General features: G+C 50.5%; 1 protein-coding gene across 14 annotated transcripts in view; it reads right to left on the bottom strand.

The window, feature by feature from the left end:
• Positions 1–26,021, bottom strand: part of LOC106577626 (adhesion G protein-coupled receptor L3) — a 329,820-nt gene that overhangs the window by 95,069 nt on the left and 208,730 nt on the right. For all 14 annotated transcript variants that reach the window (XM_014155901.2, XM_045701384.1, XM_014155886.2 and 11 more), the window contains 2 exons: positions 20,832–21,179; positions 13,947–14,050 (listed from right to left, as the gene is read on the bottom strand). In XM_014155901.2, the coding sequence (XP_014011376.2) occupies positions 13,947–14,050; positions 20,832–21,179 (452 nt within the window). The remainder of the gene's footprint in view (positions 1–13,946; positions 14,051–20,831; positions 21,180–26,021) is intronic.

Here is a 26,021-nt window from a genome sequence, read left to right as displayed (position 1 = left end):
AACGATGGATTATTTTGAACCAAACCAACATTTGTTATTGAAGTAGAAGTCCTGGGAGTGCATTCTGACGAAGAACAGCAAAGGTAATAACATTTTTCTTATAGTAAATCTGACTTTGGTCAGGGCTCAACTTGGTGGGTGTCTAAATAGCTAGCCCTGTGATGCCGGGCTATCTACTTAGAATATTGCAAAATGTGCTTTCACCGAAGAGCTATTTTAAAATCGGACATAGCGAGTGCATAGAGGAGTTCTGTATCTATAATTCTTAAAATAATTGTTATGTTTTTTGTGAACGTTTATCGTGAGTAATTTAGTATGCTAGTTCTGAACGTCACATGCTAATGTAAAAAGCTGTTTTTTGATATAAATATTAACTTGATTGAACAAAACATGCATGTATTGTATAACAATGTCCTAGGAGTGTCATCTGGTGAAGATCATCAAAGGTTAGTGCTGCATTTAGCTGTGGTTTGGGTTTATGTGACATTATATGCTAGCTTGAAAAATGGGTGTCTGATTATTTCTGGCTGGGTACTCTGCTGACATAATCTAATGTTTTGCTTTCGTTGTAAAGCCTTTTTGAAATCGGACAGTGTGGTTAGATCAACGAGAGTCTTGTCTTTAAAATGGTGTAAAATAGTAATATGTTTGAGAAATTGAAGTAATAGCATTTCTAAGGTATTTGAATAACGCGCCACAGGATTCCACTGGCTGTTACGTAGGTGGGACGATTTCGTCCCACTGGCCCTAGAGAAGATATTTGGTCAGTAGTGCGATGGTTAGGGAGAAAGCCAATTTGACATTTACTTATTACATTTTTTTCTTGAAGGTTTGAACTCTCTCTCACACACGCGCCTCTCTCTCTCTCACACACGCGCCTCTCTCTCTCACACACACACGCCTCTCTCTCTCTCACACACGCGCCTCTCTCTCTCTCACACGCGCCCCTCTCTCTCTCACACACGCGCCTCTCTCTCTCTCACACACGCGCCTCTCTCTCTCTCTCTCACACACACGCGCCTCTCTCTCTGACACGCGCCTCTCTCTCTGACACGCGCGCCTCTCTCTCTGACACGCGCCTCTCTCCCTCACACACGCGTGCCTCTCTCCCTCACACACGCGCGCCTCTCTCCCTCACACACGCGCGCCTCTCTCCCTCACACACGCGCGCCTCTCTCCCTCACACACGCGCCTCTCTCCCTCTCCCTCGCGCCTCTCTCTCTCTCTCTCCTCGCGCCTCTCTCTCTCCCTCGCGCCTCTCTCTCTCTCCTCGCGCCTCTCTCTCCCCTCGCGCCTCTCTCCCCCTCGCGCGCCTCTCTCTCCCTCGCCGCCTCTCCCTCTCTCGCGCCTCTCCCTCTCTCGCGCCTCTCCCTCCTGCCTCTCTCCCTCGCCTCTCTCTCTCCCCCTCTCTCCCTCTCTCCTCTCTCTCCCTCGCCTCTCTCTCCCTCTCGCCTCGCCTCTCTCTCTCTCCCCTCTCTCGTCTCTCTCTCCCTCCCTCGCCTCTCTCTCTCCCTCCCTCCCTCGCCTCTCTCTCTCCCTCCCTCCCTCGCCTCTCTCTCTCCCTCCCTCCTCGCCTCTCTCTCTCCCTCCCTCCCTCGCCTCTCTCTCTCCCTCCCTCCCTCGCCTCTCTCTCTCCCTCCCTCGCCTCTCTCTCTCCCTCCCTACCTCGCCTCTTCCTCTCCTCTCTCTCCCCTACCTCGCCTCTCTCTCTCCCTCGCCTCTCTCTCCCTCCTCGCCTCTCTCTCCCTCACTCGCCTCTCTCTCTCTCCCTCGCCTCTCTCTCCTCGCCTCTCGATCTCTCTCCCTCCCCTCGCTCTCCCTCCCTCCCTCGCCGCTCTCTCTCCCTCCTCGCCGCTCTCCTCCCCCGCCTCTCCCTCCCCCGCCTCTCCCTCCCGCCACCAATTCCTCTCCCTTCGCCTCTCCCTCCTCGCCTCTCTCTCTCCCTCCTCCCTCGCCTCCCTCTCCCTCCCTCGCCTCTGTCTCCCTCGCCTCTCCCTCTCCACTCGCCCACGCCTCTCTCTCTCTCGCCTCGCTCTCTCTCTCTCTCTCACGCCTCGCTCTCTCTCTCTCACGCCTCGCTCTCTCTCTCTCTCACGCCTCGCTCTCTCTCTCTCTCTCTTCGCCTCGCTCTCTCTCTCTCTCTCACGCCTCGCTCTCTCTCTCTCTCTCCGCCTCTCTCTCTCTCACGCCTCGCTCTCTCTCTCTCTCTCACGCCTCGCTCTCTCTCTCTCTCTCACGCCTCTCTCTCTCTCTCTCTCACGGCTCGCTCTCTCTCTCTCACGCCTCACTCTCTCTCTCTCACGCCTCGCTCTCTCTCTCTCACGCCTCGCTCTCTCTCGCCTCTCTCCCTCTCCTCTCTCCCCCTCCATCCTCACCTCTATCTCTCCTCGCCTCTCTCTCTCTCCCTCGCCTCTCTCTCCCTCCCTCTCCTCTCTCTCCCTCCCTCTCCTCTCTCCCTCGCCTCTCTCTCTCCACTCTCCCTCGCCTCTCTCTCTCTCCTCCTCGCCTCTCTCTCCTCCCTCGCCTCTCTCTCCCTCGCCTCTCCCTCCCTCGCCTCTCTCCTCTCTCTACTCTCCCTCCTCGCCTCTCTCTCCCTCCCTCGCCTCTCTCTCCCTCCCTCCCTCGCCTCTCTCTCTCCCTCCTCGCCTCTCTGTCTCCCTCCTCCCTCGCCTCTCTGTCTCCCCCCTCCTCGCCTCTCTCTCTCCCTCCCCCGCCTCTCCCTCCCCGCCTCTCCCTCCGCTACAATCCCTCTCCCTTCGCCTCTCCTCCCTCCTCGCCTCTCCCTCCTCCCTCCCTCCCTCGCCTCTCCCTCCCTCGCCTCTCCTCTCCCTTCGCCTCTGGCTCTCTCCCTCGCTCTCCCTCTCCTCTCTCCCTCTCCTCTCTCCCTCGCCTCTCTCTCCCTCCCTCCTCTCGCCCTCCCACCCTTGCCCTCCTCGCCCTCCCTCGCCTCTCTCCCTCTCCTCCCTCCTCGCCTCTCTCTCTCGCCACTCTCTCTCCCCTCGCCTCTCTCTCCCTCCCTCGCCTCTCTCTCCCTCCCTCGCCTCTCTCTCTCTCTCCCTCCCCCGCCTCTCTCTCTCTCGCCTCTCTCTCTCTTTCTCTCCCTCAGCTCTCTCCCTCCCTCCCTCCCTCCCTCACCTCTCTCTCTCCCTCGCCTCTCTCCCTCCCTCGCCTCTCTCTCTCCCTCGCTCTCCCTCCTCGCCCTCTCTCTCTCTCTCTCCCCCTCCTCTCCCTCCTCCTCTCTCTCCCTCCCTCTTCTCTCTCTCTCCCTCCCTCGCCTCTCTCCCTCTCTCCTCCCTCGCCTCTCTCCCTCTCTCTCCCTCCCTCTCGCCTCTCTCCCTCTCTCCCTCCTCTGCCTCTCTCTCCCTCCCTCTCCTCCCTCTCTCTCTCTCTCCCTCCCCTCGCCTCTCTCTCTCTCTCCTCTCCTCGCTCTCTCTCTCCCCTCGCTCTCTCTCTCCTCTCTCCCTCTCTCCCTCTCCTTCTCTCTCTCTCCTCTCCTCCCTCGCTCCCTCTCTCTCACGCCTCGCTCTCTCTCACGCCTCGCTCTCTCTCACGCCTCGCTCTCTCTCACGCCTCGCTCTCTCTCTCCTCTCTCTCTCTCTCACGCCTCGCTCTCTCTCTCTCTCTCTCGCCTCGCTTCTCTCTCTCTCTCTCTCCGCCTCTCTCTCTCTCTCTCGCTCTCTCTCTCTCTCACGCCTCGCTCTCTCTCTCACGCCTCGCTCTCTCTCTCACGCCTCTCTCTCTCTCACGCCTCGCTCCCTCTCCCTCCCTTGCCTCTCTCTCTCCCTCCTCGCCTCTCTCTCTCCCTCGCATCTCTCTCTCTCCTCGCGCCTCTCTCTCCTCGCGCGCCTCTCTCTCTCACGCGCCTCTCTCTCTCTCTCGCCTCTCTCTCTCTCTCTCTCTCCCTCCCTCGCCTCTCTCTCTCTCTCCCTCAGCTTTCTCTCTCTCCCTCGCCTCTCTCTCCTCGCTCTCTCTCTCCCTCGGCTCTCCCTCTCCCTCGCCTCTCTCTCTCCTCTTCCTCGCCTCTCTCCTCGCCTCTCTCTCTCCCTCCGCCCCCTCGCCTCTCTCTCTCCCTCGGCTCTCCCTCGCCTCTCTCTCTCCTCCTCGCCTCTCTCTCTCCCTCCTCGCCTCTCTCTCTCCCTCCCTCGCTCTCTCTCCCCCTCGCCTCTCTCTCTCTCCCCTCCCTCTCTCTCTCTCCCTCTCTCTCTCCCTCCCTCGCCTCTCTCTCCCTCCCTCGCCTCTCTCTCCCCTCCCTCGCCTCTCTCTCTCCCTCCCTCGCCTCTCTCTCTCCCTCCCTCGCCTCTCTCTCCCTCCCTCCCTCGCCTCTCTCTCTCTCCTCTCCCCGCCTCTCCCTCCCTCGCCTCTCTCTCTCCCTCCCTCGCCTCTCTCCCCCGCCTCTCCCTCCCTCGCCTCTCTCTCTCTCTCCCCGCCTCTCTCTCCTCCGCCTCTCTCTCTCCCTCCCTCGCCTCTCTCCCCCCGCCTCTCCTCTCCTCGCCTCTCTCTCTCTCCTCGCCTCTCCTCCCCCCTCTCCCTCTCCTTCGCCTCTCCCTCTCCAGTCGCTCATGCCTCTCTCTCTCACGCGCTCGCTCTCTGCTCTCTCTCTCTTTCACGCCCGAGCTCTCTCGCTCGCTCTCTCTCTCACGCCTCGCTCTCTCTCTCACGCTCTTTGTCTCTCACGCTCGCTCTCTCTCTCTCTCACGCCTCGCTCTCTCTCTCACGCATCGCTCTCTCTCTCTCCACGCCTCGCTCTCTCTCTCTCTCTATCACGCCTCACTCACTCTCTCTCTCTCTCTCTCTCACGCCTCACTCTCTCTCTCTCACGCCTCGCTTTCTCCGCTCTAGCTCCGCCTCTCCCCCCTTCCTCCCTCGCCTCTATCTCTCCCTCGCCTCTCTCTCTCCCTCCTCGCCTCTCTCCCCCTCGCTCTCTCTCCCTCCCTCGCCTCTCTCTCCTCGTCTCTCTCTCTCCCTCCCTCTCCTCTCTACCTCACCTCTCTCTCCCTCCCTCCCTCTCCTCCCTCCCTCGCTCTCCACTCTCCCTCCCTCGCCTCTCTCTCTCTCCACTCTCCCTCCCCTCGCCTCTCTCCTTCCCTCGCCTCTCTCCCTCGCCTCTCTCTCTCTCTCCCCTCGTCTCTCCCTCCTCGCCTCTCTCTCTCCCTCGCCTCTCTCTCTCTTTTCTCCTCGCCTCTCTCTCTCTCCTCTCTCCTCCTCGCCCTCTCTCTCTCCCTCCTCGCTCCTCTCTCCCTCCCTCCCTCGCCTCTCTCTCTCTCTCCCCTCGCCTCTCTCTCTCTCCCTCGCCTCTCTCTCTCTCTCTCCTCGCCTCTCTCTCTCTCTCTCCTCGCTCTCTCTCTCTCCCTCCCTCGCTCTCTCTCCCTCCCTCGCCTCTCTCTCCCTCCCTCGCCTCTCTCTCCCTCTCTCGCCTCTCTCTCTCCCTCCCCTCTCGCCTCTCACTCTCCCTCCCTCGCCTCTCTCTCTCCCTCCTCGCCTCTCTCTCTCTCTCCCCCGCCTCTCCCTCCTCGCCTCTCTCTCTCCCTCCTGCCTCTCTCCCCCCCGCCTCTCCTCCTCGCCTCTCTCTCTCCCCGCCTCTCTCTCCCCGCCTCTCTCTCCCCCGCCTCTCTCTCTCCCCTCCCTCGCCTCTCTCCCCCGCCTCTCCCTCTCCCTTCGCCTCTCTCTCCCTCCGCCTCTCTCTCTCCTCGCCTCTCCCCTCCCCCCGCCTCTCCCTCTCCCTTCGCCTCTCCCTCTCCAGTCGCCCATGCCTCTCTCTCTCTCACGCCTCGCTCTCTCGCTCTCTCTTTCACGCCGAGCTCTCTCGCTCGCTCTCTCTCACGCCTCGCTCTCTCTCTCACGCCTTGCTCTCACGCCTCGCTCTCTCTCTCTCTCTCACGCCTCGCTCTCTCTCTCACGCATCGCTCTCTCTCTCTCTCACGCCTCGCTCTCTCTCTCTCTCTCTCTCATCACGCCTCACTCACTCTCTCTATCTCTCTCTCTCACGCCTCACTCTCTCTCTCTCTCACGCCTCGCTCTCTCCTCTCTCTCCCTCTCCGCTCTAGCTTGCCTCTCCCCCTTCCTCCCTCGCCTCTATCTCTCCCTCGCCTCAATCTCTCTCCCTCGCCTCTCTCTATCTCCCTCCTCGCCTCTCTCTCCCTCCCTCGTCTCTCTCTCTCCCCCCTCTCTCTACCTCACCTCTCTCTCTCCCTCCCTCCCTCTCCTCCCTCCCTCGCCTCTCTCTCTCCACTCTCCCTCCCTCTCTCTCTCCACTCTCCCTCCCTCGCCTCTCTCTCCCTCACCTCTCTCTCTCCTCCCTCGCCTCTCCTTCCCTCGCCTCTCCTTCCTCGCCTCTCTCTCTCTTTCCCTCGCTCTCTCTCTCTTTCCCTCGCTCTCTCTCTCTCTCTCCCTCGCCTCTCTCTCTCTCTCTCCCTCCCTCGCCTCTCTCTCTCTCTCTCCCTCCCTCGCCTCTCTCTCTCTCTCTCCCTCCTCGCCTCTCTCTCTCTCTCTCCCTCCTCGCCTCTCTCTCTCTCCTCCCTCGCTCCTCTCTCCCTCCCTCCCTCGCCTCTCTCTCTCTCTCCTCGCTCTCTCTCCCCCTCGCCTCTCTCTCTCTCTCTCCCTCGCCTCTCTCTCTCTCTCCCTCGCCTCTCTCTCTCTCCCTCTCCTCTCTCTCTCCCTCCTCGCCTCTCTCTCTCCCTCCCTCGCTCTCTCTCTCCCTCCCTCGCCTCTCTCTCTCTCTCCCTCCCTCGCCTCTCTCTCTCTCTCTCTCTCCCCCCCTCCCTCTCCTCCCTCCCTCGCCTCTCTCTCTCCACTCTCCCTCCCTCGCCTCTCTCTCTCCACTCTCCCTCCCTCGCCTCTCTCTCCTCACCTCTCTCTCCTCCCTCGCCTCTCCTTCCCTCGCCTCTCCCTCCCTCGCCTCTCTCTCTCTCTCCCTCGTCTCTCCCTCCTCGCCTCTCTCTCTCTCCCCTCGCCTCTCTCTCTCTTTCCTCTCGCTCTCTCTCTCTCTCTCCCTCCCTCGCCTCTCTCTCTCCTCTCTCTCTCCCCCGAAAATCCCTCTCCCTTCGCCTCTCCCTCTCCTTTCGCCTCTCCCTTCGCCTCCCACTCTCCCTTTGCCTCTGCCTCTCCCTCGCCTCTCTCTCCCCCTCGCCTCTCTCTCCCTCTCCTCTCCCTCGCTCCTCTCTCTCTCCCTCGCTCCTCTCTCCCTCCCTCGCTCCCTCGCCTCTCTCTCCCCCTCGCCTCTCTCTCTCTCTCTCCCTCGCCTCTCTCTCTCTCCCTCGCCTCTCTCTCTCCCTCCCTTTGCCTCTCTCTCCCTCCCTCGCCTCTCTCTCTCTCTCCCTCCCTCGCCTCTCTCTCTCCCTCCCTCGCCTCTCTCTCTCTCTCCCCCGCCTCTCCCTCCCTCGCCTCTCTCTCTCCTCCTCGCCTCTCTCTCTCCCTCCCTCGCCTCTCTCCCCCCGCCTCTCCCTCTCCCTTCGCCTCTCCCTCCCTCGCCTCTCTCTCTCTCTCCCCCGCCTCTCTCTCCCCGCCTCTCTCCCCGCCTCTCCCTCTCCCTTCGCCTCTCTCTCTCCCTCGTCTCTCTCTCTCCCTCGCCTCTCCCTCCCCGCCTCTCCCTCTCCCTTCGCCTCTCCCTCTCCAGTCGCCCATGCCTCTCTCTCTCTCACGCCTGCTCTCTCTCTCTCTCACGCCTCGCTCTCTCGCTCTCTCTTTCACGCCTCGCTCTCTCACGCCTTCGCTCTCTCTCTCTCTCTCTCACGCCTCGCTCTCTCTCTCTCACGCCTCGCTCTCTCTCTCACGCCTCGCTCTCTCTCTCTCATCGCCTCGCTTCTCTCTCTCTCACGCCTCGCTTTCTCTCTCGCCTCGCTCTCTCTCTCTCTCACGCCTCGCTCTCTCTCTCTCTCCCTCCCTCGCCTCGCTCTCTCTCTCCCTCGCCTCGCTCTCTCTCTCTCTCCCTCGCCTCGCTCTCTCTCTCCTTCGCTCGCTCTCTCTCTCTCCCTCCCTCGCCTCTCTTTCTCCCTCTCTCTCTCTCTCTCTCTTTCTCCCTCTCTCTCTCACGCCTCGTTCTCTCTCTCTCACGCCTCGCTCTCTCTCTCCCTCCCTCGCCTCGCTCTCTCTCCATCTCACGCCTCGCTCTCTCTCTCTCTCACGCCTCGCTCTCTCTCTCTCTTACGCCTCGCTCTCTCCTCCCTCGCCTCGCTCTCTCTCCCTCTCCCTCGCCTCGCTCTCTCTCTCTCTCGCTCGCTCTCTCTCTCCTCGCCTCGCTCTCTCTCTCCTCCCTCCTCGCCTCTCTCTCCTCCCTCACCTCGCTCTCTCTCCTCGCCTCGCTCTCTCTCTCTCGCCTCGCTCTCTCTCCTCGCCCTCTCTCTCTCTCGCCTCGCTCTCTCTCTCTCGCCTCGCGCTCTCTCTCTCTCGCCTCGCTCGCTCCCTCCCTCCCTCGCCTCGCTCTCTCCCTCCCCTCGCCTCTCTCTCTCCCTCCCTCACCTCCCTCTCTCTCACGCCTCCCTCTCTCTCTCTCACGCCTCCCTCTCTCTCTCACGCTTCCCTCTCTCTCTCACGCCTCTCTCTCTCTCTCTCACGCCTCTCTCTCTCCCTCTCACGCCTCTCTCTCTCTCTCACGCCTCTCTCTCTCTCTCACGCCTCTCTCTCTCTCTCACGCCTCTCTCTCTCTCGCCTCTCTCTCTCTCACGCCTCTCTCTCTCTCTCACGCCTCTCTCTCTCTCTCACGCCTCTCTCTCTCTCACGCCTCTCTCTCTCATGCCTCTCTCTCTCTCTCTCATGCCTCTTCACGCCTCTCTCTCTCACGCCTCTCTCTCTCTCACGCCTCTCTCTCTCTCACGCCTCTCTCTCGCTCTCTCTCTCATGCCTCTTCACGCCTCTCTCTCTCTCTCTCACACACCACTCTCTCTCACGCCTCTCTCTCTCTCTCACGCCTCTCTCTCTCTCTCATTGTATTGTGTGTAGCAGCTCCATCTTTAGACTTGGAGGGAAAAAAAGCACAACCACGAACCCTTAGGGTGTACGCTAAGTGTTGTACTACCTAAGTGTACGCCACTTAGTTGGAGAGTGTACCTATTTTTATTTTCCGGGGGAAACAATTCAATAAAAATCTTCTTAAGCCACAGATGAGTCTGTTAATTTGCTAATGAAGAGTCTCCATTTGCCCACAAACTAACAACCGCTTTGTAGTTTGGGAGTTTGTCTCTTGGATTTTCAATTACAATGTATAACTCCGCCAAGCAGAGAGGCCTAATGATGTAAAGGAGTCTCATTTCATAGTGCAATGTGTTTCTAGGCTTTTCATTGATCTTGAATTGGATTATGAAGAAAACAACGGACTCGTGTACTGTCGTCTCTTTGTTTCTAAACCCGGCCATCCAATTGAAAAAGTTCTCTCCCTCTGTCATGCCCCTCTCTCCCTCTCTCATGCCCCTCTCTCCCTCTCTCATGCCCTTCTCTCCCTCTCTCATGCCCCTCTCTCCCTCTCTCATGCCTCTCTCTCTCATGCCTCTCTCTCTCTCTCTCATGCCTCTCTCTCTCATGCCTCTCTCTCTCATGCCTCTCTCTCTCTCACTCACTCACATGCCTCACTCACTCACTCTCATGCCTCTCTCATGCCTCTCTCTCTCACTCATGCCTCTCTCACTCACTCTCATGCCTCTCTCTCTTTCTCTCACTCTCATGCCTCTCTCTCTCTCGCCCCTCCCACTCTCTTGCCCTTTCCACTCTCTTGCCCCTCTCTCCCAATCGCATGCCCCTCTCTCCCATCTCACGCCCCTCTCTCCCCATCTCACGCCCCTCTCTCACGCGCCTCTCCCTCTCTCTCACTCGCGCCCCTCTCTCACTCGCGCCCCTCTCTCTCTCTCAAGCCTCTCTCTCGCGCGCCTCTCTCTCTCTCGCGCGCCTCTCTCTCTCTCGCTCTCTCTCTCTCTCTCGCGCCCTCTCTCTCTCTCGCGCCCTCTCTCTCTCGCCCCCCTCTCTCTCGTGCGCCTCTCTCTCTCGCTCTCTCTCTCTCTCGCGCGCCTCTCTCTCTCTCGCTGCCTCTCTCTCTCTCTCAGCGCCTCTCTCTCTCTCACGCCTCTCTCTCTCTCACGCGCCTCTTTCTCTCACGCGCCTCTTTCTCTCTCTCTCACGCGCCTCTTTCTCTCTCTCTCTCACGCACCTCTCTCTCTCTCTCACGCGCCTCTCTCTCTCTCACACCCCTCTCTCTCACGCGCCTCTCTCTCACGCCCCTCTCTCTCACGTGCCTATCTCGCCTCTCACGCCTCTCTCTCGCCTCTCTCTCACGCCTCTCTCTCTCTCCCGCCTCTCTCTCTCTCGACTCTCTCTCTCACGCCTCTCTCTCTCTCACGCCTCTCTCTCTCTCTCCGCCTCTCTCTCTCTCTCTCACACGCCTCTCTCTCTCTCTCTCTCTCTCTCTCTCTCTCTCTCGCTCTCTCTCTCTCTCTCTCTCTCTCTCGCCTCTCTCTCTCTCTCTCTCTCTCTCTCTCTCTCTCTCTCTCTCTCTCTCTCCTCTCTCTCTCTCTCGCCTCTCTCTCTCTCTCTCTCTCCTCTCTCTCGCCTCTCTCTCGCCTCTCTCTCGCCTCTCTCTCGCCTCTCTCTCGCCTCTCTCTCGCCTCTCTCTCTCACGCCTCTCTCTCTCACGCCTCTCTCACGCCCCTCTCTCTCTCTCTCTCTCCCCCCTCTCTCTCTCTTTTCCGCCCCTCTCTCTCTCTCTCTCACGCCCCTCTCTCTCTCTCTCTCACGCCCCTCTCTCTCTCTCTCTCTCTCTCGCCTCTCTCTCTCTCTCTCTCTCTCGCCTCTCGCCTCTCTCTCTCTCGCCTCTCTCTCTCTCGCCTCTCTCTCTCGCCTCTCTCTCCTCTCTCTCTCTTCTCTCTCTTCTCTCTCGCCTCTCTCTCTCGCCTCTCTCTCTCTCGCCTCTCTCTCTCGCCTCTCTCTCTCGCCTCTCTCTCTCTCTCGCCTCACTCGCTCGTCTCTCTCTCCTCTCTCTCACGCCTCTCTCTCTCTCGCCTCTCTCTCTCTCTCTCCCTCTCTCTCTCTCTCTCGCCTCTCTCTCTCTCTCTCGCCTCTCTCTCTCTCTCGCTCTCTCTCTCTCTCTCTCGCCTCTCTCTCTCTCTCTCGCCTCTCTCTCTCTCTCTCGCCTCTCTCTCTCTCTCTCGCCTCTCTCTCTCTCTCGCCTCTCTCTCTCTCTCGCCTCTCTCTCTCTCGCTCTCTCTCTCTCGCCTCTCTCGCCTCTCTCTCACGCCTCTCTCTCTCACGCCTCTCTCTCTCACGCCTCTCTCTCTCACGCCTCTCTGTCTCACGCCTCTCTGTCTCACGCCTCTCTCTCATTATATTGTGTGTAGCAGCTCCATCTTTAGACTTGGAGGAAAAAAATATAGATTTTCAAAGCACAACCACGAACCCTTAGGGTGTACGCTAAGTGTTGTACTACCTAAGTGTACGCCACTTAGTTGGAGAGTGTACCTATTTTTATTTTCCGGGGAAACAATTCGATAAAAATCTTCTTAAGTCACAGATGAGTCTGTTAATTTGCTAGTGAAGAGTCTCCATTTGCCCACAAACTAACAACCGCTTTGTAGTTTGGGAGTTTGTCTCTTGGCTTTTCAATTACAATGTATAACTCCGCCAAGCAGAGATGCCTAATGATGTAAAGGAGTCTCATTTCATAGTGCAATGTGTTTCTAGGCTTTTCATTGATCTTGAATTGGATTATGAAGAAAACAACGGACTCATGTACTGTCGTCTCTTTGTTTCTAAACCCGGCCATCCAATTGAAAAGAGCCTTGAGAAAGCGCCTGTTCTATTCATCAGATGGGTCATGTTTTCACATGCAGATCACTGGGCTACCTTTCCAAAAACAACCTTTACTTAGACTGATCCCAGGGTCAGAATGCTAAACACAGCCCTCAGAAATAAAACTTCCGGATATATTCAATTCGACAGGGACATTGAAGAGGCGAGGTTAGATCTGTTTTTGAGCACTTTACAGTACCGGCGGCATATTTGTATGATTTATTTGTATGATTTGTATTCATGCCGCTATTCTTACTAATGTCCTCCCTTTTTGGAATGCTAATAGCTTTGTGCACATTTGATTAGCCTCGGGTTCAGTGAATACCAAGGGACGTAGCATTTGGGCTATGTTTAGGAGTCTAACCCTGCCCGAGGCATCCGTGGAAGTCAGACATCTGTTTATAGTCCGCTGGGTTCTCGTTCGATCCACTTCTTTCCTCTGATATTTTATACAGAACCGCTGCAGGATTCAAAGTCTGGAACTACGCCCCAAATGGCAACCTACTCCCTATATCGTGCACTACTTTTGACCAGGGCTCCGAGGGCTGTGGTTAAAAGTAGTGCACTATTAAAGGAATAGGGTGCCATTTGGGACGCAAACCCACAAAATTTTGCCTGTAGCGCGATGAGGCCTTCGTCCCGGCGACCTCCAACGCATTGTAAATAGACGCATTAGGGGGAGCCTACGGTGTCCGCGGCACAGGGCCTCACATGACTTACTTGGCCATTGCTTGCAATCCCTGCCTCTGTGTTTATTAGCAGAACCAATTACACCGGCTTAATTGGCCTTTCTTTGAGAAACCTGTTCCTGTGCAGACAGTGTGTGGAGAGTAGAGAAGCCCTCTCCCTCTCGGTTACCCTCTTTCTGTTAATGAAAAGCGTTACGGCCACAGTAAGAAACAGTTAGGTCTGTCAATGTCTCTCTTGCTCTCAATCCTGGTCTCTCGCCCTCTCCCCCTCGCTCTCCCTCCATCTCTCTTCCAGCCTCTCCCTATTTCACTCATAGTCACCCTTTCGCTTGTCTCCCTCTCTGCGTCTTCCTGTTAATGAGAAGAACCAGGGACAGTGGCGTGAAAATAAGCGGCAGACTGAATTCTGGGATGCCTGATAGGTTGATCTTCATTTAAATTCCCCGGTGACAACGAGGGATGACAGGCACATCGCTCATGCCTAATTTGCGTAATAAAGATTAATAACACTTTTGTAAAAAAAAAATGCACCCATTTTCCAATAGTCACTCCCACAAGGGGCAAGACTGTGTCAAGTTTTGTGCTGCTTTGCTTGTGAGAAAGTTAGGATGTAAACCATAACGGACTATGAGTTTGAGTCCGGTAATAGTGGCATTATGGTAAAGGATATGATAGGGTGGCATCGTCTCCGTATCGATTTAAACAGAACGGCACTGAGCTGTAGTTAATAACCAAAACATCAGCCCACGGTCGACATTTATTGCACTCAAAAAAGCTAAACGTTGCAACAACAAAAAATACACCTGATCTCTCTACCTCTACCCCACACTTTTTTACTTTTCCAACCACCCGTTCTCCATCCAGAACCACAAAGTGCCGTTTGGTTAACGGGCTTTTGCCAGTCTGGAGTGGATCATAAGTATTATTGCTGGCATGCCTCGGCTCCTGCGAGTTTCAGCGAGTGCTTTTTGACATCTGATGCAATTCATAAACAGGGAGAGAGCTGCTACTAGAACTAGCACCGCTACAGTCCCAATAAGCAGCTCTTCTGTCTCGGAGATTCCATTATAGATTTAAACACAGAAGGGGAATGAGACAGACCCCCTCTGGGGCTAAAGAAAATGGAAGAATGGGGGGCCATAAATATGTAGTGGGTGTATTGGCCACCATTGTGAACTCGACGCAGTAGGTAGGAAAGTACTCTTAAGACCTCTGGTTTCAACTGTGGTTCTTATGTCTGAAGTGGCGACTGCTCTTCCTCTTTACCTGGAGCGAGTGGAAGACTTGACATTAATTGACCAATTACGTTCTTCGGAGCAGAGACAAAGGAAACCTGTGGAGCACAATGATCCTAGAGGATGGGGATCGTATTCCCTTAGTCGAAGGAGTTTCCATTGTTGCAAAGTGAACAAGTGTGAATTGCCAAGCATGAAGTGTGTGTGTGTGTGTGTGCGCGTCTATGAGTTGGTCCCCTTGGGGGGGCCCCCTTACCTTCTGGGTGATTACATTGACCCACGGGGATGTACAGTTGCTAAGGTTGGGCCCTTGAGGGTCCCAGTATCCTTCGGGCCCCATACACAGATACATGGCCACGCCTGTGGAAGCAAACAAGACACGGAGTGAGAGGCAATAGAGCAAAAACACAGGGATTCATATCTAAAAAGCAATCGCTGGAGATCAATGCAAAGCTGCTAACGGGTGAGACGCGTGCTTCCAAACCACTTTATTCTCGCAACAGCCTTGTTATATAGAACTTCCTTATTTTGGTCCTCGTACAATCTGTTGGTGTTTGTCTGTGTGAACATATACAGCGTGTCACTATGGTTCATATCCGAAATAAACTACCATGTCCTTAAAACCAATTCCCCTTGAAGTGGAACTGACAACGTTTTAAACTACTTTGCAGATGTGAAACAGACAAGCGTAACATCAGTAAAAAAAGATTGAATTCCCAGTGCTACAAAAGCAACTTTATAAAACGTTTTCAAAAGAGGTTCTATTTGAAAATAATTATTATGACGTAGAGTAAGGCATTGCTGGCAAAATAGATGGATGCCGTTCAACGCATGATTAATATCATTCGCCAATAAAGTAACATTTTATTGGACAAACACACATATTTAGGAGATGTTATTGCTGGTGTACCGAAATGCTTGTGTTCCTAGCTCCAACAGTGGAGTAATATCTAACAATTCACAACAATACACACAAATCTAAAAGTAAAAGAATGGAATTAAGAAATATATACACTACGGTTAAAACATTTGGGCTCACTTAGATATGTTCTTGTTTTTGAAAGAAAAGCAAATGTTTTTGTCCAATAAAATAACATCAAATTGATCAGAAATACAGAGTAGACAATGTTAATGTTGTAAATGACTATTGTAGTTGGAAACTACAGATTTTTTCTATCTACGTAGGCGGACAGAGGTCCATTATCAGCAACCACCACTCCTGTGTTCCAATGGCACGTTGTGTTAATCCAAGTTTATAATTTTAAAAGGCAAATTGATCATTAGAAAACCCTTTTGCAATTATGTTAGCACAGCTGAAAACTGTTGTCTGATTAAAGCAATAAAACAGAAATTGCCAATGAAACTGAAGATCCCGTACAACACTGTGTACTACTCCCTTCACAGAACAGAGCAAACTGGCTCTAACCAGAATAGAAAGAGTGGGTTGCCCCAGTGCACAACTGTGCAAAAGGACAAGTACATTAGAGTGTCTAGTTTGAGAAACAGACGCCTCACAAGTCCTCAACTGGCAGCTTCATTAAATAGTGCCCGCAAAAACACCAGTCTTAACGTCAACAGTGAAGAGGCGACTCCAGGATGCTGGCCTTCGAGGCAGAGTTGCAAAGAAAAAGCCATATCTCAGACTGGCCAATATAAAGAAAAGACTAAGATGGGCAAAACAACACATACACTGGACAGAGGAACTCTGCCTAGAAAGCCAGCATCCCGGAGTCGCCTCTTCACAGTTGACGTTGAGACTGGTGTTTTGCGGGTACTATTTAACGAAGCTGCCAGTTGAGGACTTGTGAGGCGTCTGTTTCTCAAACTAGACACTAATGTACTTGTCCTCTTGCTCGGTTGTGCACCGGGGCCTCCCACTCTTTCTATTCTGGTTAGTTTGCGCTGTTCTGTGAAGGGAGAAGAACAGTGTTGTACCAGATCTTCAAATTTCTTCAGCCTCCTGAGGTTGAAGAGGTGCTGTTGCACCTTCTTCACCACACTGTCTATGTGGGTGGACCATTTCAGAACGTTAATGATGTGTACGCCGGGGAACTTGAGCTTTCCACCTTCTCCACTGCGGTCCCGTCGATGTGGACAGGGGCGTGCTCCCTCCACGATCAGCCCCTTTGTTTTGTTAACATTGAGTGAGAGGTTATTTTCCTGGAACCACTCTCCCAGGGCCCTCACCTCCTCCCTGTAGGCTGTCTTGTCATTGTCGGTAGTCCAACAAATATTGCTATCAGGTTGTAAATCATAGCTGGCCTGTTACATTGTTTGCTTCCTCCAGCCTTTGGGATGCACCGTTTCAGTTTCAATGACTCAATATTTTGGACAAAAACGGACTAATGTAACTAAGGCTGGGAATGCCAATACAATCAAACTAGCAAGGGCAATGATCACAAGTCAGTCATAAAGTAGCTAATAGGCTAGCTTATCTACTCAGGTAGCTATTTATTTAGCAAAAAAAACACGGAGCCTAATGTACTGGGAGGATGTTGTCATTGGACGATGGGTGAGTGGCTGACTTTTCCCCCTCATATCGTTTTTCTGTGGCTACAGCTAGAGATGCAGGTGTCATCTGGTTAGTTAGCAAGAAATGACAGTAATTACTTTGCTAGCTAGCTATGCTGAATTTGAACGACTCTTATCCACAGTTAGCATATCTCTGAGTTGTCAATCAAATGGATTTGGCATCGGTCAAATGTTCCCATTCAGTTGTCAAAAGGTGGGTTGGGACAAGCATGCATTGGCAGGCAAGCTGCAGAAGGGCGAGCAGGCTACTGTTCCATATCATTTTATCAGTGAAATATTGATGGCCAACTATAAGCTGAGAAGGTTTACCTACTGTTCCCTTGTCAGATTTGAGCTCATCTCGCTCTGGCTAACAGTTGTTCATCTTGTTGTTGATGATGTGCATAGGCAACAGAGAGAGAGAGATGCTTTCATGATCAATAGAACTGTTAAGTTGACAAATGGAAGAGGACTCCCATGGTATTTACATATTTGCAGAAATCCATTTTGTGGCTTTTGGTGAAGGCATTCTAATAATCTAAAGTCACGCAACTGCCTGTAAACACACAGTCCAGTTCATAGTTCAGTCTGTGTAGATTCCAGTCCTGTACAAGACAGATGTTTTTAATGAGGTTTTATTTACTGCAGTGTCTATTAATTGTCCAAAAGCACAGCTGCTTTCCCACTCTGTATTGCTATAGAAAGTTCACCAATGCCTTTCTCTGTCATTCCCAAACAATCTATGAATGTATGAAAACGTGAAAATGACCATATGTACGTGCTCGCTTGTCAGAATAAAAAAAAAAAAATGTCACTTTCTTCCTGGGGATGTATATGAACAGATTTTAATAAGATTTCATGTTTCTAAAATGCTGTCAGTTCCACTTCAATGATAACATACAACAAATAAATATAATTGGGATATGACAAAGGAATAGAATTTACTGGTTTCATCTCCACATGTTAAATGAAGTCATAATTGTTTTGTGGTAGCACTTCAGGGCCTACAGAGGTATCCTGGTTAGTGTGTGTTTCTAGTAATTAAGAGTTGAAGCACCTCTTCATGTGTTAAACGGGTGAGACAGTTGAACTCCGTGCAAAAATACACCAAACTGTGTTCCAATTAAGTCAGATATCCTGGAGTTCGTTACGAAAGGTCAATTAAGGGTGCCTGAGGGAGAGGACTGCTACTGACGGCGATGTGGAGTGACGAGTGTGTGTGTGTGTGTGTGTGTGTCTGGCTGTCTTTTGGGCCACACAAGGCCTCTGAAACCAGGCCAGAAATGGGACTGCGTCCCCATCAGAGCTTCTACTTACTCTGTGTATAAACTGGGATTGTGTCTTTATCATCTAATCAACGACACTATCAGCCGGCCTTAAACAGTACCCAGCAGTGTTCCAAATGGCACCCTATTCCTTACATAGTGCACTACATTTAACAAGAATCCTATGGGCTGGGATTGGGGTGCCATTCCCTTTAGGGTGCTATTCCCTCTATAGTAATGCACTATAAAGGGAATAGGGTGCCATTTGGGATGGATGTTATGGTAAAGGGATACAGATAGAGAGGAAATTGGGTTCCAAATGTGGGCTATGGCATTGATAGTGTTTATATTCAATCTGTGTATTTTTATAAACTATTAACTTCATGACTCTGTCAAGGAAAAATGCCGGTCTTCGATTTGTACACGTCTATGGGCTAGAGGAGGAGGAGACAGACTGATAACACTAACTGATATAAACTTTGACTGACACATCATTTCCTTCTAGTCCTTCTTGGACTGCATTACGTTTGATGGGTTTATCAGATAGACCTCCACCTGAGGGGGGGAGAGAGTATGGGAGAAAGGTGGAGTGAGGATGATTGATTGAGTGAGAAAGAGAGAGACCGAGAAAAAAAAAGATGGGGAGAGAGAAAATAATGGAGAGAGAGACGGTAGGGATTTGAGGAAACTCAAAGCCGTTCATGCATCGGCAAAGTCGTCTGAAGTGTGGTGGGCTTTAAAGAGAGACGCGCAGAGCGGTGGTGGTTGTGTGTCCTTCATCTTGCTGTACGCCGGCCATCGTCGGGATGGTGTCACCAGTTAAATGAGGAGAAGGCGGCGAGAGAAAACGGTCCCCACCCCTGGTTGCAACATTTCTGGGCTCGAATTCAAAAAATTTCTTAAGTGCTGATCTAGGATCAGGTACCCCCTGTCCATACAATCTTATTCATTATGATCTAAACAGCAAAAATGACCCTATATCAGCACTTTGACTTTATGAATATGGGCCAAGTCATAACGCAAAACTTAAAATATATTGATACTGTTTCTAATGGCAACATTTACATTAATTTCTTCCATCTGTCCTTGGTATCACGCTCTACTTTTGGTTTCACTACATGACCAGAAGTATGTGGACACCTGCTCATCGAACATCTCATTCCAAAATCATGGGCATTAATATGGAGTTGATCCCCTTTTGCTGCTATAACAGCGTCTCTTATGAGAAGGACTTTCCACTAGATGTTGGAACATTGCAACAGGGACTTGCTTCCATTCAGTCACAAGAGCATTAGTGAGGTCGGGCACTTATGTTGGGCAATTAGGCCTGGCTCGCAGTCTGTGTTTCAATTCATCCCAAAGGTGTTCGACGGGGTTGAGGTCAGGGCTCTATGGAGTCCAGTCAAGTTCTTCCAACCCGATCTCGACAAAGCATTTCTGTGTGGACCTTGCTTTGTGCATGGGGGCATCGTCATGCTGACACAGGAAAGGGCTTTCCCCAAACTCTTGCCATAAATTTGGAAGCACAGAATTGTCTAAAATGTCATCGTATGCTGTAGTGTTAATATTTCCCTTCACTGGAACTAAGGAGCCTAGCCCGGACCATGAAAAACATTCCTCCTCCACCAAACTTTTCAGTTGGCACTATGCATTGGGGCAGGTAGCGTTCTTTTGGCATTTGCCAAACCCAGATTTGTCTGTCGGACTGCCAGATGTGAAGCGTGATTCATCACTCCAGAGAACGCGTTTCCATAGCTCCACAGAACCAATGGCAGCAAGGTATACACCACTCCAGCCAACGCTTGGCATTGCACGGCCATGGAAACCCATTTCGTGAAGCTCCCGAAGAACAGTTCTTGTGCTGACGTGGCTTCCAGAGGCAGTTTGGAACTCGTCGAGGACAGACGATTTTTACGTGCTATGCGCCTCAGCACTTGGCGGTCCCGTTCTGTGAGCTTGTTTGGCCTACCACTTCGCGGCTGAGCCATTGTTGCTCCTCGACGGTTCCACTTCACAATAACAGCACTTACAGTTGACGAGGGCAGCTCTAGGAGGGCAGAAATTTGACAAACTGACTTGTTGGAAAGGTGGCATCATTTGACGATGCCACGTTGAAAGTCACTGAGCTCTTCAGTACGGGCCATTCTACTGCCAATGTTTGTCTATGGAGATTGCTTGGCTGCGTGCTCGATTTTATACACCTGTCAGAAACGGGTGTGGCTGAAATAACCAAATCTACTAATTTGAAGGGGTGTCCACATACTTATATATGTATATGGTATATATAGAGTATACAGTCTGCTTACTATTGCCTTCTGAAACCATTTCCCTCAGTAGAGGTGCTTGATCTCCTATGGATCTTAATATGTTGGTATCCATTCCTTTTGGACTGTGACAAAGGAGTAGAGAAAGAAACGAGTGCAGTGGCGCCTTACGAACACAAAGTGTCTGGCCCTCGTTAAAGAGCACACACACAACTGTGTTTAGTGTTAATTAATTAGGCTAATTGTTTCCTGGGAGTGAAGAAGCGGAGGGGAGGATTCCGCCTCGTGGTTCCATATGTGTGGCTATCTTTAGCTTCTCCTCTCTCAGCGAGTCAAGCATAAGGCGAGGGGGGAGGGGTCGAATGCATACAAACAAAACAACAAACCTGTAAATATCATCCGGCCGTGCCAAACGTCACACTTCAATATGCCGTACAGAGTTGAGAAAAGCAACGCCAGAATGTGTTTGACGACAGATTTTGGTGTGATTTTAATTGTAAGACTTAAATTCAGAAATTCAGCTCCTGTAAGAAAGATTTGATTTAATGGCTGAGCTCATCCGTCTCCGATCAGCTCCATTCCTGAGGGAGGCCAATTCAGGAGCCTGCCGAGGATTCTGGTTCGTCTGGGGGCCATGGCTGTCAATGGTCATCATTATGTTCAATTTCAATATTTTCTTGTGTTCTTCTTCTTTCTTGTTTTTATTTCTCCTGTTTTTTTGTTGTTCTACCTTTAAGTTATTTTTTACCATTACATTGCTATTGATTACTGCATTGTTGGGTTTGGAGCTTGCGAGAACGGCTTTTCGCTGCACGCGACATTGAAACTTGAAAATTGTTGGTTCGATTCCTGCAGTGATCACTAATCTATTTTTGTGATACTTCAGACATTCCGTACATTGCATGTACTATGTAGCGCTTTAAGACATCGCTTGAACTCACACCAACATATGTTACACATACAAACATTTAAACCAACATATTTGTTGCACTGGTAAGGAAATGTATCACGGACAGTGATTAGCTATATTTGGCTATTACCAGTGAATGTTCAATTTCAGACGCACGAGAGCCACAGACTTATGTAGAACAAGCCCATTACCTATTGTTCCAGTCGGGCATGGTTGCCTCGCCACCAGTCCCTGTCTCATCTTGGGCCAGGACACGTCCGACATGATCATGGGATTACAGTAGTCAACGCTGACGTTGGGGAGCTTGGAGGACGGGGACGTCCTCGTGTTGCCCTCTGGGATATTGCCGTCCGCTGGTGGAAATAGCGGCGGCAGGGTAGTCGAGGTGGGTCGCGGTCGCTGGGCAACGGGGGTCGTCGCCGAAACCCTGGTGGTCGTAGTGGTGCTGGTTGTTGTGGTCGTCGTGGAAACCGTCGACGGTCGCGTTGTAGTCCGTGTTGTCGTGGTATCCATAAATACAATCACAGATGAAGACGATTCTGTATTAGGAGGGAAGAAAGAAAGAGTAAAACAAAAAGCCCCGTCTTTCTCCTAGAATTACGTGAGAAATAACATAGCATTCTAAATGGAATAAGGATAGAAGGATAGCGAAAGAAAGAGAAAAAAATAGATTTCTTTAGTTCTTCAGTCATAGTTAATTTATCTCAAGAGGCAAATTTATTTCAGGCCTGGTTGCAAAAATAGGTGTTCCATTTTTCCACCACCCCGTCCCGTCAGTTTAAGAGGCGATAGTTCAAACTGGATCAATTGGATCTGGCAGGTGTGGCTTGGATGTGCAGGCTCGGTTTCTGCCGAGGAGCTGGCAGACTCCTGCAGCTAGGCAAAGACACACAGGCATCCATTTCCAGCTATGGTTTGTGTGTGTGTGTGTGTGTGTGTGTGTGTGTGTCCAAGTCAATAACAGTATTGGAGCTGTATGAAATTCTGTGTGTGGAGGAAGACAATGGTGACGTATAGGACATTGTTTTTCTTTGTCTCCCCACGGATACACATTATTTATTTATTTTATTTATTTATCTTTTATTTAACTAGGCAAGTCAGTTAAGAGCAAATTCTTATTTATAATGATGGCCTACCCCGGCCAAACCCTAACACGGATGACGCTGGGCCAATTGTGCGCCACCCTATGGGGACTCCCAATCACATCCAGTTGAGCCTGGAATTGAACCAGGGTCTGTAGTGACGCCTCTAGCACTGAGATGCAGTGCCTTAGACCACTGCGCCACTCGGGGGCCTCCTGATTCTCTTTTATTATCTTGTTTCCCTGAGGTCTTGAGTAAAGGGCTTACACACACACACCATCGCCCCTAACTATCACACACACACACACACAATAAGGGCCCAAAATGTATTTAGCAATGAGCATCTTATGAATGTGTGGTCTAGTCTCAGACGCAAAGAAGCCGGGGCCAGGAGAGATAGGTCAGGGCTCATAACACTCCAGCAAACAGTGGGAGAGTGAGTGGGCAGGCAAATCAATGAGACAACACACGCACACAAAGTGGAAGGGAGGGTGAGGGGATTCTATAATGGAAAAACAGTCCACTCTCTAACGCCGCAGTGGCCATTATCTTTTCTCTTATTGGAAGCCAGGATAATTGGAGGTGGGACCATAGTGGAACCTAGCTCTCTGGAGAATGGAGGTTAGTTCCCTTAGCCACTGTGACGCAGCAAACCATTCCAAATGCAATCATGAAGCAGACGTTTGCTTTTCCAATAGTTACCTGCAGCATAAGTGACACGTGCGGTGGATGATAATTCCATTTTTAACATAAATGTGGATAATGCAGGATTCAAGTAATTGGTCTTCATTAGAGTGATGAAAACACCACAGACATGTGTCGGCCTGTAGATTTGATCTTTTTATTTTTTAAGTGAGGCAGTCAGTGGAGATTGGTTTATTGAGGAAGAGGAGGATGGTTCGCTGTAAAATTTAGAAAAAAAAGTCACGAAACTAAATGATCCTTGGTACAGTTTAACACTATGCCCCTGTCTTATTTTTGTGCTAGGACTTTAGCAAAACACATGAGTGCAGCACACTGAAACAACATTTGTTGAGCTGGGGTTATTAGCTTACTGAGACCCCCAGAGGTATACCCAGCTGTGGTAAAACACATTCAAGGACATTCAGCAGCAAACAAAGATGTCCCAGTATTTGATTAAATACGTTTTTTTTTTTTTTTTGATCAAGACATTATTCTCTCTAACAAAAAGAGTGTTTTTAAGATCTCTAGGTATCTGTAGACTGCAATGGAGCCTCCATTGCCTTAACAAGCATCCTATTTAATCAAAAGGTAAATAACACATAATCAGAGGTAAATAACACCGTTTTACCTCGTTCGTAATGCACATTTCATGACTTGCTTTTGCCTGCTCACAAAACATTCGTGCACATCAAAGTTAACTACAGTATATACAGCCATTGTTGATAAAACACAATGTGTACACATACAAAATATGCACGCAAACGTGTAATTCATACATGCACTTACACACAAACACGTCCAAGCGAACACACCACACACACTCTCATCAGCCCTAATGTGTCAAACAACTCTCCTCATACAGGCCAACAAAAAGTGAATGAATGCAGAAATAGGCGTTTAACATTTCCCCCCTGCGTCAAAGACGTCGTCATCTGCAATGACAGTAACACGAAAACATTCATCTGTGCTACAATGCACAACGACGACTCCTGCAGAAATGATCATACATTTTCTTTTTTTTTTTAAATCACAGAGCACATCTTTCCATTAACTTATTCATGGTACTTTTTATTTATTCATCCATTTTGGGATGAGTTTCTCTCCTATCACATACTAACACTTGTGTGGCGAGGCCGGTTTTAATTTCCCTTGAAACGCATTGTGATGGGCCTCTCTTGGGCTGAGGGTTCTGTCTTAAATGGCACCCTATTCCCTACGTGGTGCACTACTTTTGACCAGAGCAAGGTGCGCAGAGTGGCCAATTGGGATAATGATAAAAGATCGGGCCATGATGGGTATCATGCAGGGCGGCTATTTTGAATCCCCTGGGACCTTGTTAAGTCAGTATTTGTGATACAGTACCGTTCCCTTTTCTTATGTTTCAGGCCAATTATTTCTTATTTCAGAGATGTATTTTCGAAGAGGGAGCAGGCAACCGTGACCTTAAACCATGACCCCAAACCCAGAACAATGTTCACCAATGAACACACCCTAAAAAAAATAGCCTTTGCAAGTTGCACAATACCACAATGAGACTATTGCTACAATGACCATATACATTTGACTTCACCACATATCATACTAACAATGCTTCAATAGCAGATATTCAATCAACATCTACTGTATAGTACCGGCCTTGAGCTTCTATCGAACAGCAAGTAGACCTAACGCTCTTGCTATGTCAAAGCAATGCTCCAAGTTTCTGATTCTACAATCTCAGTGAGTGGGTCTTTTTCTTGTAGAAGAGCGTTGAATTAGAAAAGCCTTCACGAGAATAGAATGAACCTGAAAATCTATCAACCATTCCGTAAATGATAAAAAGTAAAGGGCGCACCTCCACGTTTAGAGCGCACCTCCACGTTTAGAGCGCACCTCCACGTTTAGAGCGCACCTCCACGTTTAGATCATACATACCTCCACGTTTAGAGCGCACCTCCACGTTTAGAGCGCACCTCCACGTTTAGAGCGCACCTCCACGTTTAGAGCGCACCTCCACGTTTAGAGCGCACCTCCACGTTTAGAGCGCACCTCCACGTTTAGAGCGCACCTCCACGTTTAGAGCATACCTCCACGTTTAGAGCATACCTCCATAGGCTGTGTCCTTTCCCCTTGTTATAGGGAAATACTGACAACAAAGTCACTACAGTAGATTGTGTGAGAGTCAGCAATTATGGTTAGAATTAAAAACCAGCACAGCACCAGGTGAGCGATAACAAATAAAATAAGTACGCTTTTGAAAAAAATAAACTGTTTGGTTATTTTAATAACAACGTTATAAGAGATATGTTTTGTTCTAAAAACCTGTTCCCACAGACGACCATAAGAGGCAGAGGAGTTCTGAAAAATAAAGAAAGCTCGACTATGTCCTTGAGCAAAGTTGTGTATTTTGCATGAAGCGATCACAAAAGGACAAACGGGTCAGTAGACACTCACGTGTTGGAAAAGTCGTGTCTCAGAACCACTACAAGGACATTTTGTTGTGCTCTGTTGGTTCCCTCATTTTATCTGGGAGCAACAAACATTGTTCAAGTTCAGCGGCTATGTGAATTGAAACTTTGTGTTCACTTTGTATTCTCAGAGAGAGACATCCTTAACCTTACATGGTAGTTTTAAATGCCTAAAACATTCTGCTTGGTATCTCATTGTTGTGGCTCATGTAGAGGGAAGAAAGAAACCAAAAATGGCCTTGGAGATATGATTGTTGTGCAGGGTTTGAGTGACCTATTTATTTTTGCTTTGTCAGTTTAGTGTTCCTATTTCAAGCTTCACTAGGTTTGTAAAACCTTAGAATTGTGGGATTCCATCACTTGGAGACATTTTTTTTTAAAAATGATTCCTAAAGAGGTTTGTTTAAAAAGGAATGTACACAGGATACTAAGCACATCCAGCAAACTTCCACAGGTGCAAAGTACACATTATGTCAGAGGAAGGAGAGAAAGGGGAAATAAGCACAATACTAAATGCTTTTGGACTTCTCTCAAGGTTTAGTGGCTAAATTGCAGCCACATGAGACGAAAGAAAAATGGAACAATGCTCCATCAAGACCAAAATATTGTGATCACTTCTAACATAAGAGGTCAACTGTTAAATTCAGCTCTGAAATCCATAACTTCAAAACAACAAAATAAAAAATAAAAAATACATTTAAAAAAAAAACACACAAAAAAAACACACAACCCTGCAGACTCCTTAACTTAATCTTTAACTCTGCACTGTTGGAAAAGGACCCGTAAGTCAGCATTTCACTGACAGTCTACACCTGTTGTTTACGAAGCATGTGTCGCATAAAATGTGATTTTATTTACATAACATCACTTCCTTGCAACACGCCATGACACCTGCTAATGTTTCGACCTCCGACAGAGCCGTGTGCTTCATTTCAAAGCAGTCCTTCCTGCATAATTAGTCGTCCTCCTTTTTCTCCCCAGGCTTTACGGTAGTTACAATTAGATGAACCTTCCACTCGGTTTCATTATTTTGAAAAGAATTTGCTTTTAATGACATCATTTTATATTGGTGAGATCAAAAGAAGTGAAGTAGGCTTTGGGGGGGAAGGAGAGAGTGTCTCACAGGATAGGGACTGTCAGTGTAAGGTTAAACTCAATTATACATTGT

This window comes from Salmo salar, chromosome ssa18 (genome assembly GCF_905237065.1).
Source record: "Salmo salar chromosome ssa18, Ssal_v3.1, whole genome shotgun sequence".
Taxonomy (NCBI): Eukaryota; Metazoa; Chordata; class Actinopteri; order Salmoniformes; family Salmonidae; genus Salmo; species Salmo salar.
This window is presented reverse-complemented; position numbering and strand designations above follow the sequence as displayed.